Here is a 19,077-nt window from a genome sequence, read left to right as displayed (position 1 = left end):
TTTTTTTTTTTTTTTGTTGAATGTGTATTTTTCTTGTACCTGTACTTCAAAACCTACTAAAAATTTGAAGCTGAAAATAAAAATGGGTAATGCTTTTGTATACAGGTTGACAATCCCTTATCCGAAATCCTTGGGGCCAGAGGCATTTCGGATTTCAGAATTTTTCGGTTTTCAGTTTTTTTTTTTTTTTTTTTGTGTGTGTGTGTGTATTAGCCCACCCAGGCACAAGTCACTGACCCACATTGGGGCCTGGAGGTCGAAAATATAATAACAATTATAATAATAATAATAATAATTCATAGGTCTAGGTCGTGTTTTTCACTTTTTATCTTTTTTCATTCTTGTAATTCTTTATTATTATTATTATTATTATTATTATTATTATTTTATTAATACAGTATTATTGTTATTATTATTATTATAAATCTTATTATTATATTTTATTATTACAGTGGTCCCTCGGTTAACGAGCACAATCCGTTCTAGAAGGTTGCTCGTTAACTGAAAAACTCGTTAACCGAAACCATTGTTTCAATGGGTTTTTGGGTAATTGGTTCCAGCTCACCGAAAATTGCCTAAATTCAACAAAAAAGGTAGAAAAGTACACTTACTTTGAGGTGTGTATGTAGAAGGCTCCTGGATGATGAAGATGATGATGGGAATTAGAATGGGGGTGGAGAAGAAGGGAGAAGAGAAGGCATTGGGGTGGAAGAGAAGTCACCCCATGGTGCCATTTCACCCATAAAATTTTAGTTCACTTGGTGTAATTCAAGATTATTTTCTTTAAATCAACACTGCACTGCATTATATATTGTCAATGTGTAAAATAAATTTCAAAATGACCAATAATTTGCTTGTAAACACAGAAAAAAAGCGTTTAGTTGGAGAGTCTCAAGCAAGATGTTACCTCCACTGAAAAGACACAAAGACTGACGCCTGTATGCTGTGTTGGCAGGCTGGATGGTGTGCCACGAACTAGTGACCCTTCCTTCAATTATCAATTATGTTCAATAATTGTTATAATGACTAAAAAATTTAATATTAAACTTTTAAAATTATTGAATAGTATAAACTTCTTGATATTTACTAAAAGGGTAAGGAATTTAAGCCCTAGAACCAATTACTGTATTGGCGGACTAATACTACAGCTGGTGGACCGCCAAATGCAAGCTAAAACATGTGGAGGCCGGCTCGTAAGAAACTCGTTAATCGAGGGTTTGCTCGTTAACCGAAGTTAAGAATCTTATGGAAGGTAACTCGTTAACAGAGGGACCACTGTATTATTATTGTTATCATTATTTTATTTGGGTGTATTTTTAATTAAAATTTTTATTTACTATGTATAATTATTATTATTATAATTAGTATTACTATTACATTTTGGCCCCCCCCCCAGGCCCCGATGTGGGTCAGTGATCTATGCCTGGGTGGGCTAATCCCTGTTAAAAAAAAAAAAAAAAAAAATTGCCCACAAAAAACTTTCGGTTTTCAGAGCTTTTCGGTTTTCGGATAAAGGGTTGTCAACCTGTATTACATATTGATTAATGGGTCATACAGAGGGATTTTTTTATATACATTAAGGATGTCAAAACAAACACATCAGTTATGATTACCCTTTTATTTGTATTTATTTTTTATTTTTATTTTTAGGAATTACCACGGATAGAAAAGGAACTGGAAGATATTGTTCTTAATTGGGAGTCCAAGCATGGTCAACCATTCCTCTTGGGTAAAAAGACCATCTCAGAATACATCATGGATCAGTGGCACATATATCATGAACAGAAGGAACAGGAAAAGAAAGACAGAGTAAGTTTTATTGCAGTAATTGTTTTAATGGAGAAAAGTTGGGTGTGGTAGGTTTAGTGGAACACATAAAAATAACCTTAGTATGTCATCCAACCTCAAAGACAAATGGTTAATCTTCAGGTGAAATTTGCTGGGGTGGAAACTCTTCAGACAATCAAAACATTCCATAATTTATTTAATTAGTTTATTTGTGTGTTTTACAGAAGTCATTTTATTGTTTGTTAACATAGGATTATACAGATGGCCTTTCGTCTTTCCTACTTAGTCCCTTTAATTTCTTCTATGTCAGGTTGCAAAGTGCTTGTAGTTCTGGGTAACCTTTTCTCGGACTCATTTTATCAGTTCTAGAGTTCTTTGGCCAGGGATATATTATCACTCCCTGTTGTACGGATACTTCCACAGTCGTCGGTGTTCTGTAGTGCCACCCTCACTTAGTCTCCAACAGCATATGAGGGCATTTGGAGGTGCTCATGCCTTTTGTCTACCCAAATTCTTTTATACCCTGGACTAGCACTCTGCAGAACTGGCTGTCAGTCTTCTTCCTATGTCATGGAACAAACTCACTCCTTTCAAACCATCCTGCTTTAGATATCTTCAGCCAGTGGCAATGGGTTGTCTTATTAGCTAGATTTGACAGTGTCACTTGCCAGATATCTCCCAGTGTTTTTTATTGGAAAACATAGCTAAGGACTTTAACTGGCAATGGTGATGAGTGTTAGAGTTTAGCTGCTAGAGTAATCTTTTCAGTTTCATCCAAACTAGTGTTTGTTGTAAAGCTGACAAGTCTTTATGGTGTGAATACATGCTGTCATGTGGAATGGCCACTGTAGTTTGAGAACACAAACAAGGTGAAGGTTATGACTGAAGAGTTTTTATTGCAGTTAGTGCAGTTAGTAGATAAGCATTTCTCATTTAAAATTTTTTTTTACTGTCAGGTCAGTAACTCTCAGCAGGTAGACTAAAGTAAGGAGATAGAGGAAATTTTTACAGATATAGGAGTAGATTATTATGCAAGAATTTGTGCGGAGTACTTTGTGAAGAAAATATTTTGTTGGTACAAGAGACTATTAATTATTTCATTGGTACTTTAGGCATGTCAGTTGACCTAATTCTCTTCCCCTTAGCAAAATGCAAGAGTTAGGCAGTTGAATGCTGAGAGCCGCTTAGGATCACGACCTCCTTCTGTGAAGAGGCGGTTGGCTCGTAATGATACTGCTAGGACATCAAAACTCAGGCGCATTGGAGAGGAACAAACATTAGGACACACAACTTCCTCTGTGAGTATATACTTGTTTATTAGGTAAAATTAATCCATATTACTTATATGTTTCACACCAAAACCATATTCCAAAATTATTATTACAGTATTGTACTCTTGTATTATTTTATGGTGAGCTTGGCATTCATGCCAATCACAGGAAGCATTACTGTTTACTCTGCTTTTTGATCAGTTAGTTTGTCATGGTGTTAAACACAGTAGAAAACTTCTGAACAAAGTATGGTTTTATTCAGGAGGTCTTGTGAAAAATTTTGCTTCTTGGTAATTAACTATTTCAGAAATTGTCACATGTGATTTTCTGCCTCCCTTGCCTCCTCCATTGTCAAGCCCTTTCATGCTATATTGCAGGGTGGCCGAAATCAAGGGCAAATTCCTATACAGTAAATTTTCCTTTAACACGTGTTTTCACAGTGCGGCTTGGTTATAACGCGATGAATGTACAGTATAAGGGAACACATTTTCTATACCGCGGATGCAATTTGGATATAACACGATTGAGTAAATGGAACTATGTCACTCGAATGGCAATAAGCGGTTATACAATCGCCTCTGTATACCATCTTACAAGTGGGATGACCCACCCCCGCAGTCTTTGTTTATCTCTTATACGTCTCAGAAGTCTGTTATCGTGGACTGCTTTATCTAAATATACAAATACTGTACAGTATCGACTTTGTTTTTAATTACATTGCATGGCAAGGGTTTGAAGCATTTTGGTGGTGGTGGTAGTGAAAGTGAAATAAAACGGAGAAAAGCTGTAACTTTTGAAAAAAATTAGATGTGATAAAGTGGTGTGAACCCTTACCTCCATCGTCAGACTGACTCTATCTCCTCCACCACTCATCTCAAACAACCATCTTTTCTTGTGGTGAGTGTTAAAACATCGCTTTAAGTTTGTTTACATTTCTTACGGTGATTTTTTTTCTTTCTATTTTTAGGTTTTATCATTAAATGCTCTTAAGTGAGTCACACTCCACTTCTTATTACAGTGTTTTATAATTTTTTTTTGGCACCCACCTTCATACCTCCATTTTCTATCACGCAGCAATGAACACTAACACTGGAACAAGAATTTTCCCCATTTTCATGTTTTTATTCTATTAATGAATGATATTATTATAATAAAACTGTTATTATATGGTTACTATGTGAATTTTCTAATGTGGTATTGTTCAGGAACACAACTATCTCGTCATAGGAAAACTGATTGTACTGTTATTCAATCATTTAGGTTATATATACAGTAGTTACATTCACAAACATGCCTTAATTTGTGTTTTCTGTGATGATTGAGTACAAGAGGCAGGGGTTACCATCCCTTATGTTCCTGAACTGGAAAGGGAATAAATTTGAGCCTGAACAAGTGACCAGCTTCCTTGCTATGAAGTGGTATTAAAATTTTATAGCAGGTATTTGATTGTAACACTGTTTAGTTAAGATTTGAAGGTATGGAAATGCAGTTGTACTTACTTTTATGTAGCTGAAATGATAGGAAAAGGGAGTTTGTACATGTAGTCGGTCTTGGTAAGTTTTCAGAGGTTAGCAATACCTGGTGTGCACAGTGTATGGGTGATCGGCCATAAAAGCAGAGTATGTACTGTACTGTACACAATAGATTTATTCATTGTAGGAGTCCAGTTGTCCAAGTATATTGAAAGTTTTAAACAAATCCTAGTAGACTGTCAAGAGTCTTAATGGAGAGTGGTTATCCCCAAGAAATCATCTAGAACACTTGAACAGAAATTCAATGTACAGTGGTCCCTCGGTTAACGAACACAATTTGTTCCAGAAGGTCGTTCGTTAACCGAAACCATTGTTTCAATGGGGTTTTGGGTAATTGGTTCCAGCTCACCGAAAATTACGAAAATTGCATACAAACTAAAAATAAATTTAGTAAAGTACACTTACTTTGAGGTGTGCATGTAGAAGGCTACTGGTTGATGATGATGGGAATTAGAAGTGGGAGTGGAGGAGAAGGAAGAAGAGAAGGCAGTGGGGTGGAAGAGAAATCACCCCATGCTTCATGCTGCCATTTCACCCATAAAATTTTAAGTTCACTTGGTGTAATTCAAGATAATTTTCTTTAAAGCAACACTGCATTGCACTATATATTGTCAATATGTAATATTAATTTCAGAATGACCAATAATTGTACTGTAAAAATGTAAAAATAGTTTATGTTCAAGATAGTCTCAAGCAAGATGCTTCTTCCACTGAGCAGACACAAACTTACGCCATTCTGGGTGAGTCAAGTGGCTGTTTGGCGCGCTAAAAACTAGTTCCCTGTACTTCAATTATGTTAAATAATTGTTAAAATTACTAAAAAAAATTTAATACAGTATAAGACTTGGAAAATTATTGAATAGTACAACCGTCTTGATATTTACAACCTTCTTGATATTAACTCAAATGGTAACGAATTTAAGCCCTAGAACCGATTACTGTATTGGCGGACTAATGCTACAGCTGGTGAGCAGGCGAAAACATATTGAGAAGAATTCGTTAACCGAATTGAATATTCTTATGGAAGGTAATTCGTTAACCGAAATTTCGTTAACCGAGGGATCACTGTACAGTATTGATAAGGTAATAGAAAGATCCCCAAAGCTGATAATTTAATTGTAAATAAATCATTTCCTGGTGAAGAATTATATTATAAATACTTCCTTAGTTGACAGACATACCAGTTGTTAAAATAAATGTAACGATCACAAAAAGTAGTAATGGTAACGGAGAGGGAATAGGATCTTATATGACGAGGCATACCGAGAAGAGTGACTGTTTTGGAGTGGGAGTGGATTAGGAAATTCTGAAATGGGACTTGACTGTTGAAAGTTACGAACATTTAAAGACATGGTTGAGATAGAGTGTATTGAGAATTTATTAAATTTCAGGGATTGGCAAGGCAAAGGGGGATGATATATCTGCAGTCGCCTGTGGAATAACTACTGTAGAAAAGTAAGGGGTTATCTTTTCTCCCTTGAATATTTATATACAGTAATGGTTACCGGTATGTTCAACTTGTCTCCCCAGAGGGTATTTGACCACACATTCCCAAACTCTGTATTGGTTGTAGTTCAAGTATATTAGTGTACTGTGAAATTACCATACAATGTGCGTATGGCCAAATTTGACCACACTTTCCCAAACTATACTGCTGGTTGTTCTAGTACAGTAATCATTCTATATAATGGAAAAAAGCGTTCAGATTCCGCAAGAGGGGGGATTGCGTTAATTAAAAAATACTGTAGTTATACCTCTGTCAATGAAGTGGGTATGTTGTTGAAAACCACTTCATTGTCAGAGTTATATTTAAATAATAATAGGTTCCAGTCCTTTGCTATTCTGTATTTTGCAACACCAAAAATTAATAAAACTTATAATAAACACTAAAAATAATACATGGCACATCATAAGATACAATACTGTAGCATATATTTTATGTAAAAAAAAAGTTCTTTCCGTACTCAAACCATTCTACAGGTGATGCCGAGAGTGAACCACACAGTTCTGCTCACCTGCCAGCCATCCAGCTGAATCAGAGATGTGTGTGTCACCTGCTGTACAGTATGTATGCCATGGCAACACAACTGAGCTGGCAACACAGTTACAGCCTCCACACATACACACCCATGGTCTTATAGTTTCTGTACCCTTCTCTTCACTGGATTTAGCACTTATTTTAGGCATGGTGACAGTAAAATATGTGCACACACACCGGGAGAATACGAAACCTGACTAATCTGGCCAAAACAATCGGCTGTATTCAAGATTTTTTTATTTTTTTTTTTATTATTATTATTATTATTATTATTATTATTATTATTATTATTATTATTATTATTATTATTATTATTATTATTATTATTATTATTATTATTGCCCCCCCCCTACATCCTTGTGTAAGGTGAAGCGTTTACAGCTCCCAACAGGGAAGTATGCTAAGTTCATGCTTGCCTTATGTCTCATGAGTTTAGGGCGTAGAAGCCTGAAGCGTCAATGGTTTATGTCTAAGCAAGTTATTGGAAGCTCCAACAACTTGTCCCTGAATATGAATTCGCAACTTTCGATTTACAGCAGGTACCTACTTTGCTGTTAAGTGAACAGGGACCAAGGGGACTAGGAAGAGTGTCCAAACAACTTCCTCCGGCCCGGGAATCGAATCCGTGACATCTTGCTTGTGAGGCAAGAGCGGTACCGCTCTACCACCAGCGCCCCCGTATTCAAGATAGTTTTACGAAGGCTCTTCTCATGGTTAGGTTTGCCCAAGCCATGGACGTGGGTCTATCTATGTGGTACAAATTGTGGTATTAGCATGGGACTTGCTCCTGGTATGCCAGCATAGGAAAAAAGGAATGTTGGTATGCTGTACGCCAGTGGTTCCCAACCTTTTTTGGCTGTGACCTTCAGGCATATATAAAATATTACAGTGGTCTCTTGGTTAACGAACACAATTCGTTCCAGAGTCGTTCATTAACCGAAAATTTCGTTAACCGAATCCATTATTTCAATGGGATATTTGGTAATTGGTTCCAGCTCACAGAAAAGTACATACAAAGTATAAACAAAATGCAGTAAAGTATACTTGCTTTGAGGTGTGTATGTAGAAGGTTGCTGGTTGATGATGATGATGGGAATTAGAAGTGGGGGGGTAGAGGAGAAGGAAGTGGGGATGGAGGAGACCCATGCTTGATACAGTAATTTCACCAATAAAAGTTGAAGTTCACTAGCTGTAATTGAAAATTATTTTATTTAAATCAACACTGCACTGCGCTATATATTATCAATACGTTAACTAAATTTCAGAATGACCAATAATTTTAATGTAAAAATGCAAAAATATTCAAGACACCAACAAAATCGATGTTCACCCCATGTTAAACTGAGAAGCCTTGTTGGGTGATTTAATTAGCTGATGGGCGCACAAAAACTGTTCCCTGTACTGTCTATATTATCAATATGTTAACTAAATTTCAGAATGACCAATAATTTTAATGTAAAAAATTCAAAAATATTAAAGAGCACAACTTTCTTAATATTAACGCCCACTGGAAACGAATGTAAACATAGAACCAATTACTGTATTGGCAGACTAGCCCATCAGCTGATGCGCACAACAAAACGTGTTTGTCATAAGGATTTCGTTAAAAGTTTTGTTCGTTAACTGAATTAAAGATCCTTATGGGAGCTAATTCGTTAACCGAAATTTCGTTAATCGAACCGTTCGTTAACCGAGGGACTGCTGTATGTAGCTTGAATGTTAAGCAAAGATTTGTTTATGACTTTATGATAAGCGCAGGTGCTCCCCGACTTACGACAGGGTTAGGGACCCAAATCCAGGTCGTAAGTCCGACAGAAAAAAATAATTTTTTTTTTTTTTTTTTTTTTTTTTTTTTTTTTTTTTTTTTTTTTTTTCAAAAAATAAAATAAAAAATCTACAATGAAATACAGTACAGTAAAAGTAATAAATAATGTGGAATGGATACAGTGTGACTGAGCACTTAGCTTTAATGTAGTCAGCTGAATGCACACGGGGCCCCCATAATTTTCTATTTACAGGATACATGGAGACTATATTAATTGGATGAAGCATGCGCTTCCACAATAATCCAGTCTCATCTACATTGAATATTTGCTCAGGCAAATAATTCCCTTCCACAATCACTTCATCTAACTCCTTAAAAGCTTCGGCAGCACCAACATCGACACTAGCTGCCTCTCCACTCACCTTAACATTGTTTTTAAATCTATCAAACCTCCCATGACTTCCTGTAAAGGTTAGATCACATTCATCTCCTGCCTGCTCCTTCAGGCTTTGGAACAGGCTTCTTGCTTTAGCCTGTATGGTTAGAAGGCTAAAGGGTACACGCTTCTGTATCTGGTCTTCTATCCATATCACCAATAATTTCCTCATGTGTTTTAATGTTCTACGTATTATTAATGAATTGTATTGCTCATTTTGCACATATAAACATTAATTCAATAAAAAAGACATTCAGTAATAAACAATAATGAATCTTTTGTACATAAGAGAAATGACCCTGTTTACACGATTATGCACGTCGTCTGCATGTTGGCGGGCCGTTCAAACCCGTCGAAATTCAAGTTTCCGCCGTCAAAATTTTTATTTATTTATTTTTTTGTGTGTTCCAATAAAATACGTTAAGAATTAAAAACTCGCGAAATTTGAGAAGCTACTATACGACATTTAACCCTTCAATATGTCTTCAAAGAGACCATGACACAGAGAAAGTGGTGCTAGTGCTTCCAGGCATAAGCACAAGTCACTATCTAACCAGGAAAAGGGTGAATTTCCATGGTCCGGCACCGGTCAGGTCCCGAGGTTGCCGGACTAGAGAGGTACAACCTGTATACTGTACTTTACTGTATCTACCTGAAATTGTGTGTTGAACAATAACATAGACTCAGTCTCACCCGTTCTAATAATAATAATTAACGGTTTATTGAAAAAGTTCTGCAGCCCGAAGGCTGAAAATATACAATGGACAAAAATGACTTATCACAGTACATACAAAGACATGGGCTGGTTATGGAGACACCAGGTGGTGTGGTGTTCACGTGGTGTAGTAACTCGTCCTCGAGTGTTGATATGAAGGACCTCACGGGGTGATGGAGACACCAGGTGGTGTGATGTTCACGTGGTGCAGTAACTCGTCCTCGGGTGTTGATATGAAGGACCTCACGGGGTGATGGAGACACCAGGTGGTGTGATGTTCACGTGGTGCAGTAACTCGTCCTCGGGTGTTGATATGAAGGACCTCACGTGGTCATGGTGTCACGGTACCTCACCCTGCTGGGTGGTGTGTTATATCGTAGTCAGGTGTGAAGCCGACCCATTGTTGTTCCCAGGGTGGACGGATTAGCACCTCCTGGTCAGAAGATGGTGGTCAGTTCCCAGGGGTGCTTATCTCACTGGTGGGTCATGGCTTTCACTGGTACTGTCTAGTGCTGAATTCACTGGCTTAAACACTGTTCAACACTGGTTCCACTTTCCGAAACGAAATTGTCACTTTTGATTATGTTGATATCCCGGTGGTGAGGATGGGTCGGGGAGAGGGACTTGGGGAATGGGCAGAACATTGGCTCCTGCTCAGCAGGAGCAGGAGACTGCTACACAATTATGTGCCATCTCCATGAATGTTATTCCTTGCTGTTCCTCTTTTAGGATATTTCTAGTTATCCCTCATTTTGCATTAGCGATAGTTTTTTCGGGAATGCATCCCGATTGAAAAACAAGGTATGCCAGTACAGGATTTTGTGCATCAGCGAGTTTGGCTGGTTGGTGGCCATCATTAACAAAAAAAATTTTTATTTTATTTTTTTATTTTATTTTTTTTAAATAGGGAAGTGGTCTTAAAATATCACCATCGTTAAAGCGAAATATCATAAATCGAGGTTTACTTGTATATTTGTTTTTATCACATAATTAACTTGTGTTCAAATGTTCCCCATTTTTCTGTTTTCAGACTCCCACAAGAATGAAGTCAGTCTTACAGGAACATGATCAAAATGCTCTGAAGAATGTCACATTGCAATTATTCCCCAAAAAAGAGGGAGCAAATCTCTCCACTGCTGAAGTTTCATCGTATTCAACTTTTTCTGTAAGTACAGAATGTCAAGAGTTTCTCAATAGGTGGAAAAACTTCAATCCCCCTTTTACTCTGTGGCAAATTTTTGGCCAAAGGGGTATTACAGTCTCTCACGTTGTGTATGTGGTAGGAATCTGTATGTATGAATCTAAAACGTGAGGCAACTAATCCTAATTTTGGATGGACTGATTCAATTCTGGGTAGACAGCATATGAGCAACATTGTCTGTCACACCGGATTTTTTGGGTGAAAGGGGTCAGTCACTTTTACTAGAAGTGAAAATGTTATGTATGCTGTAAATGCTTTTTCGGGTTATTTGGAACTCTCCATTTATTTCTTATGAGTCAGTAAAACACTTAATCTACCAGGTTTCATTGATATTTCAGGCAGTTTTGTTCAAATTGTTAACAATAAGCATGCGGTGAACATTTGCCAAGGTGATTCTACTCTAGTGGGTTTTGGTAATTACTGTACTGATATATACTAATGTTGTCTGATTAGCTACAGCCTGAAGAATGTTATCTTCGGGCGACCTGTTTGAAGGAGTGGTTGTTCCCGCCAAAGCATGATTAATTAACTGCTATTTAATTTATTTTATTTTTTTAATTTTTTTTTTTTACCCCTAAGTTCAGCATGTTTTTTCTATTTCAAGTATTTCATTTCCCTCTCTTGCTTAATTTGTTTCTGGTGGCTTTTTAGGTTACACTCAAAACTGAACAATCATGTCAAAGTGAGAATCTAAGCAAAATGGAATTATTTCGGCTAATTTAAAAAAAAAAGAGGGATCATGTTTTAGGGAAAAGTCTCAATTTTGGCCAACTGTAGTTAGGATTATAGTAACATGGATTTATGTGTAGCTTAATATATTAATGACACATGCGCTGACTAATAGAAGGGGACCATATCATAACAGTCACCTTTTTGTGTTTGCTACATATATTCAAGTTTATTTGGTCCTAAAATACATTCCTTGTCTGAATACACTAAATCTGCTCAAAAGTTCAATTCTAAATGAGGAAGTTCAATTCTAAATGAGGGTGAGGGTGGTTCTATTGACTTATTAAGACACTCAAGCTGTTGCACACATAATGTACAAAAATTTTATTATGAAATTGAGAGGGATCCTGCAAACTAAACTAACATGCTAATGATTAGTGTACACAAAAAGTTTAAACATAATACTAATGGTGATTACATACAGCTAATTTTTCACCTCACAAGAACAAAGTTGGAAGAATTTAAACAGAACAAGTTGAAATAGGGAAATTAAATAAGGGCCTGCAAACATAGCCAGTGTAAGCCATTAAGGACAACTTGACACATTAAGACAAACCTAATCTAGCTTGGGTAAAGTTATAATGTCTGATCTATTTTGTTACTCTTGTTTTCTTGAGTATTTTTACTGCTTTGCTTCCAGCTTCTGCCGAATTCTGTACCTGCCATGAGCAGCAAAGCTTCAAAACAGGATCTCCTCCACAAGTCTCATTCTCGAACCATCTCTCTCCGTTAGTGTGATGGTTTTGTGTGCATACCAGTTGGTGTGCATACTCCTTAAAATATGCTTATAATGTGATAAGTATGTTTACTTATGATCTTTACATAGGGGGAAATGTATAGAAAACCACTAACGAGCACACTGCAAGACAAAGGTCTTATGGTTATCTGTTGCAATGTGTAAGGGCCATTCACCAGTACAGTATTTGCATTTTAAGCATGTGGAATGGTTGGAGCAAAATATGCTTTAGGGGGACACCATGTATAGTAGTGCCTTGGTTTAATAGGAGAGAAACCTACTTGATATGTAATAACATAACCTTCCAAGACCTTGGGAATCAGTAAAACATCGGTGGCTGGGACAAATACACTGATTAATTACACCCTTCTGCTGAAGCCAAAGGTCCTGTAAGGAGTCTTGGAAATGAAGTTACCACTTAAGGTCAAATGCACAGAATTGACATAGGTTGTGTGCACATCACTTTTGTCACCTGTTGGCCTTGAGCTGTAATTTCAGGGCTGTTCCTTAGTTTCAATTCTCCCTTCATTCAGTGCCTCTTTATTTTAGCACTAAAGTGTTTTATATCAGGGTGTGCTACACAATATCTTCGTAAGGTCAGTGTTACCTTCACTCCTTGATGTTGCAATTGTGGTTTACAGTTTGGGAACATCCCAGTTTGAATTCTTTGGCAAGTTGGTATGTGGGCTTAACTTAACCCTACACTACGAGTATGTCAAGGGGCCAAGCCAGTTCAGAGTAGTAATATAATCATGTAATAACAGCTTTTTTAACCTGATGTAGGTGTCTGGCCCATTTTAGGAATACTGTAATGGACTCTGATTTGAAATAGATTTCAAGGATTCCATTTTATATGATTGGGGAAATTTAAGTTCTACTTGGGGATTATGGGTACTGTATTTTCATCTTTTGGAAGTTGTTTCCCTGTTTATGCTCGGCACATGTGTAGATTTCATGAGAGGGATTGGGTGGTTTGTTTATACGAGAACAATCTGGTCTGTGGACCTGTATGCCCTCAAGACTGAGTTACAACCCTCTATAACTCCATTATCCTTCATTTCTGGTTAAGCTCCATATGAGGAATACAGAAGAAAAAACAAGTACCGTATCACAAATTTCTTTTGGGTTACTATAAGGATGGATGTTTTCTTTGGATTTCAATGCCTGAAAACAGATTTATCAGTTTCTGATATCCATTCAAATGCTGTAAGTTTGGTGGAACTGACAGTTACAAGGGGGTTATGACATCACTACCATGTGGTAAAAATAATGTCAATTGTTTGGTTATTACAGTTTCAAGATAAAAAATAAAGTATTTGCAATTGTACTGTACCTGCTTTTTTCAAGACGCCTTTGGAGGTGTATGTACAGTATTAGTGGGAAGATGTAACTAACAGTACTCAGTGAATTAGTCCCATACACTGGTATTGTAGGGGCTTCCTTGTTTTAATACTGTAGACTTCTTTGAGTTTTAACTAATAATTTTTACCCAGATTAAAATGGAGAGTGGTGTATTGCGTGTTGAACAGAGTTCAGCAAACATAGAAGGGATGGGATAACATCTGATGTGACCTCTTACTAAATGTAGGACTACAAAGCCATTGAATTGATTTTAGTGTCCAAAATTTTCTATCGTGTAGATTTATGAAGTTAGTTGTACTGTATTCATAATAAATGCATATGGAATTTTTATTGTGTTTTATAATTTATGCTGAAGATAAAAGAGCAAAATTTTAAGTGTGTATGGCAAAAAAGGAAGTAAAAGGGTGGAGCAAGGTTGTCACTAAATTGAAGGACTGACCCATAGAAAGCAGACGTGTTCTTGTATGACTGAAGAACTTGGGGGTTTATGGTTTTTGGTGATGGATGCCAGTACAGCTCCTCCCCGACTTACGACCTACTCAACTTACGACCACTCGCACTTACGACCTGCCTCAGTCGTACCAAAATTTTGTCAAATTATGTATTTTCAAGTCCCAATGTCAGTACAGCATACAGAGAAAATTTTCGGTTGTAATTCACTTTAAAATGGCTGGCAAGCTTAAAAGTGAGAGTTTTGTGGTGTTGAGAAGAAAAAGAGACACCCATTTAGATTTTCGATGCATTATTTAAGCATTTTCGACTTACGACCTAGATTTGGGTCCCTAACCCCATCGTAGGTCGGGGAGGAACTGTACTGTGGGTTGATGGGTCAGTGTATGAAACATGAGCACCAGTAAGTCAAGTATATCTCTTGGGAGTTTTGCCTTAGAAGGGAGATGAAGTAGGAGGACACATCTGGTTAGAGAGAATGAATGGTAGTCGTCTTTGCCCTTGATTCTATAGTGGTAAAGGGCTTTAAGTGTAAATAATATAAGATGCAAGATAGGTATAATTATGAGAGGGAAGATTTGAGTGATGGGCAGGTGTTAGAGATCAGAGAGGGAGGGGACAGAGTTCAACTAGAATTCTGTTGCTTAAATTACCACAAGAAACATGTTTACAATTAGTATTTTCAACATTATGCTTTGAGGAGTATGGTTTCATATGTGGCTGCTAGAAAAAGTGGACATTAAGATAGTATGATTGTACTTGTGTGGCTAGTAACGTGGGAGACCTTAGTTTTGTAGAATTAGTGCTCGTAGCTACAGCTTCAGCATCCTCACCTGTTAGTAATTTATATGTTTTAACAGTTTAGATACAGACTCAAATTTACAATGGAAAGTGATAATTTAGATTTATGAATGTATGTGTGTGTCAGGGTGGTGGGGTATATGAATTTTATGTAACCTTGGATTAGTTGAGGTTTCCCTTCTGTCATTCTGTATTTACCAAACCTCATCTTGTAACATTCTTTTATCCATATGCAGTACAGTATTATTATTTTTTCTCTTCCGTATCTACTAAGTTGGCTACAATTGATTTCAGTTTTCATTTTAAAATTTCTTCAACTAGTTAGTACAGTAATGACTTCAACTTTGTGGTGTATTTACTGTACTATACTTTGTTGTGTTACTGGTGCATACAACACTGGATAATGCATTAATGAAAGTGACTGAAATATCTGGATATAATTGTGCACATAATCATCTTCCATTAGGTGTAAGGAATCAGATACTACATTTTCAAGAAGAGAATGTATTAGTTTAGCAGTAAAATGTGACAGGATGTATCCTAGTTCATTCACACAAACCTCACATGCATAATGGCATTCTCTGTTCCTCTACCTTTCTTTTAATTATTATGAAATTTTCTTCAACAGGATGGCATTCAGCGTCGAAGTGAGCGAGAAAATATCCGCAGCTCAACAGTACACGGAGTGAAGAAAACTCCGTTGTTGGTGTGTCGCCAGTCTCCTCGCTACCCTCCCCGAGGCCTTCCCAAGACCCCCAAGACTTTACCTCGGGCAGCCACACGCCGTTCCCCTCGCCTTCCTGCTACCCGTTCCTCTCGCCGTTCACCCAGAAATTCCACTGTCTCACGCTTGGTAACACCACCAGCCTCAACAACTGCTCTCAGGTCACCTCATGTAAGATCACATCGCCTTGGAACTCCAAACAGATGGAGCAAACTAAGCTTTCTCATGTGATAAACTTCACTATTCAGCCATTTTAATAAATGGACATATTTTTGTTTCAAGAGAAATCTGATTTTGTGACATGTATACAAGATTATCAGGGCATGGTAGGATTTTTGTACGTAATAATCATAGAATTGTTGTACAAGTACTGTACAGTATTTGTAATAAATTTTTTTTTATGAGATTTAAGTATGGTGATTATTTGGCTCAAGTACAAAATATGACTAGCAATCTCAAATTAGTCAGCACAGCTATATTTATTAATTTTACAAAGTTATAATTATTTTGAAACTAATGTATGATTTGTGATAAAGTAATAACTGAGGAGCTGTCAAGACTAATTGATGGGAGTAATACTAAACAATCTTCTCAAACTATAAGGATGTCAAATATATCCTTTGTGAAGTTTCTGATGTCCTTGGATACATTCCTTGTTAACTCTTGTATACTGAAGGTTATTTTACTTAGTAAGAGCAGCTATCCCAGCATCATAGTTTTTCCACTTTCATGCTTCTTGGTATAATGCAGGGTGGCTCTCCTTTCATTCACTGTTATTCATTCATTCCTTACAGAAGTAACATGTGTTCTACTCAGGCATTACATTTCCTCAGTGAAGCCTCAAATATATATCTGGTTCATTCTTGTCACTTCACAAAGCCCAGCATCACCCACAAGTAGAAAGTTCATGCCCAGAAGTAATGCAGAACTACAAACAAACTAAATCACTTGTTTTACTTGTAAACACCCTTCACTAACTAGAGGATTGAATTATTGGTTATTTTTGGAATTTATAAACACTACTTTACCTGCAATTCATACATGTCTTCCCCAGGCACATCTCTTGGCTGTGTTTCTTTGTCTCCTTCAAGAACACTAATTTTTCTTGAAGTTACCATTCATCCTCTTACCAAGCCCTTGTCAACTTTCTTACATATGCACTCAAAATTCAGTGAAAGTTGTAATTTAACTGGCTACAAGTGAGTTAATAGCTAAACACAGAGGTTGACACAGCTTTTTACATATGTGTTGAGTAATTTCCCTTGTTTTAAGCTGGGATGGTGAAATTATTTGGTCATAATTTCTACCATATTGACATTTTCTACAGATTCTTTTTGCTCTCCTGTGTACTGTTTAAACATTCCCTGATCTATGTAGTCTCACTTAAGTGCTTCCTTATAAATTCCCTTTTGTGCCACCTTTTATTATGTCAGTGGGTCATATGAAGTTTACAGCTTTACATTTTTCATTACTTTGTTCACCATATACAGTACTGTAGATATTTCATAACAAGATGCTCTCATCATATACTGTTGGTTATATTTACTCATTCCATTGTTACCCATTATCTTAATTTTTCATCCAGCTCCAGTGTCCTGAGAGCCTGAGCCTGACTAATGTATCAACTCCTGGCACAAATACTGTACTGTAGTGGTGTTTACATAACTTACATATATATTGTCTCTCCTTCACGTGAAAACTGTTGTGGCTCCTGGGTTTTTTGGTTTTACTTTCATTTAATCCTTGGTTTACTTATCAGTGAACTAAGTATAACTCCCTTTTTAATTGAGGATTTTAGATTTTTCACTGTCTTTATAAATTTTTAATCATGTTAAGTTCTGCTGCCTTTGTGTGAGCCATTCCACAGGGTGACATGTTTATAGGTGTGAGTGGCAGAGATCACTGGTTCATGCCATCTTTCAGTTAAATGAACAAAATATTCCTTTAATAAGTAATGTTGTTACTTCAGTCCAGGGAATGGCCAGTTAAGCATTTGATGTGAGCATCAATTTACCCATCTTGGGAAGTGTTTGCTGTGCGAACATGATGCTGACAACCAATTTTTTTAGGTTAGAATGTCTTTTGAGAAGTATGTTTACAATATAAAGATTTCAATGAAAAATAGGTAACCAATGCTATGGTTCTATTAAGCCAAATATATATTAAATGGAAATACTATGCATGTATAGTGTACATAGCAAAGACTTGTTACAAAGTGAGTATTGTAGTGAGGCAAACTTGAAGCATAATGATTAATCTTCAGGATTTTTTAAGTGCATAATATAGAAGATAAGAATTGAGTGATAACATAGAAGGTACTGGTACTTAAACACAATTTCAAGGCAGGTCTAATTTGGAAATGTGTAAATTATTTCATTGTTTGTATATTTTTAAGAATGTCAGGTTCTTTATTTATCTGTCGGTGTCTCAAGGCTGTCGTGGTGCAGCTTGTACTGTACGTACATAATAATTACTTTTGGAAATTCAAATCTGTGAAGGTAATGTAATGTAAAATCTCCTAAATGAATATTAGTGTAGGTAGTACTTTTTTCCTCATAAATTCATACATATTGTTGAACTTCGTCATACAGTATTTGACAATGGAACATGTAAGACTGTTCTGTGGTCATTAATATTCATATTGAGGATTATATGTATTTTGTACATATTAATAGCTTTAATTTTTTTTTATATAGTATATATATATATATATATATCTGTATTCTTTAATATCTTTCTCTGTACAAGTAAATTAATTAACTACAGAGGAAGGTTTAGTTTACTACCAGCAAAAAAATAATAAATTGCATTATCAATGAGGTTGAAATTAGGATTGCAGTATTCATGTCAGCATAACACAGTAAGTTGTTGCCTTGAATCTTCAGGAAACTAATGTTTGTTTAACTCATTTAATGTCCCTGACCAGGGATTCTGAACTAATTTATTTCTATAATAGGACCATGTTTATTTTGTACAGTTAGTAATAATATTTTTGTTATTTTATGGAAGGCCTCATTTTAGTGTGAAATGTGTAATAATAATGCTGCACTCATATAATTCATGTAACTCGCAGTATTTTTGATAAGGTTCCTGATTATGGTATATGTACCCAAAATATCTTTCTGTTCCAAACAAGTGAACCTTCACAAAAACTGCCTTGATGTGTAGAACAAACTACTATCGCTTTTGCAATAAAATAATAGTAATAACTATTGATTATTTTTCTTTACCCCAATATCTACTAACCATCATTATTGTTGTTATTATTTTACAGCCATGATTACCTGATGGCAGCTCTCCAAGCCTCACTTGTTATGTTCTTATCTTGGAATGTGTTTCTCTCATTATTCCTCATAACATTCTTTGCCCATTCCAAGCTCTCCTCCCCTCCACATTGAAACTCCTAATGCCCGTATTATTAAATAACATCTTCCCTTGAAGAGGGTCGTCATGTTTCAACCCGAGTTCTAAACTAAATGAGTCCTGAGGGACACCGCAGTACAGTACTTAATGGGGTGGTGTGGAGGTA

At 36.4% G+C, this 19,077-nt stretch overlaps 1 protein-coding gene across 5 annotated transcripts in view; it reads left to right on the top strand.

The window, feature by feature from the left end:
* The window catches only part of LOC121873303 (protein regulator of cytokinesis 1-like), a 31,001-nt gene extending 12,239 nt beyond the window's left edge, over positions 1-18,762 (top strand). For 4 of the 5 annotated variants that reach the window (XM_042376799.1, XM_042376800.1, XM_042376801.1 and 1 more), the window contains 4 exons: positions 1,651-1,809; positions 2,934-3,086; positions 10,576-10,710; positions 15,453-18,762. In XM_042376799.1, coding sequence (XP_042232733.1) covers positions 1,651-1,809; positions 2,934-3,086; positions 10,576-10,710; positions 15,453-15,779 — 774 coding nt within the window. In that variant the 3' untranslated portion in view covers positions 15,780-18,762. Of the gene's footprint in view, positions 1-1,650; positions 1,810-2,933; positions 3,087-10,575; positions 10,711-12,115; positions 14,278-15,452 lie in introns of those variants that run through there. The other variant, XM_042376802.1, reaches the window with a different exon arrangement.
* The last annotated feature ends 315 nt before the right edge of the window (positions 18,763-19,077 follow it).

Source organism: Homarus americanus, unplaced genomic scaffold, assembly GCF_018991925.1.
Source record: "Homarus americanus isolate GMGI-L3 unplaced genomic scaffold, GMGI_Hamer_2.0 scaffold32929, whole genome shotgun sequence".
NCBI lineage: Eukaryota > Metazoa > Arthropoda > Malacostraca > Decapoda > Nephropidae > Homarus > Homarus americanus.
Note: the sequence above shows the minus strand (reverse complement) of the source record. Positions and strands in the feature narration are given on the sequence as shown.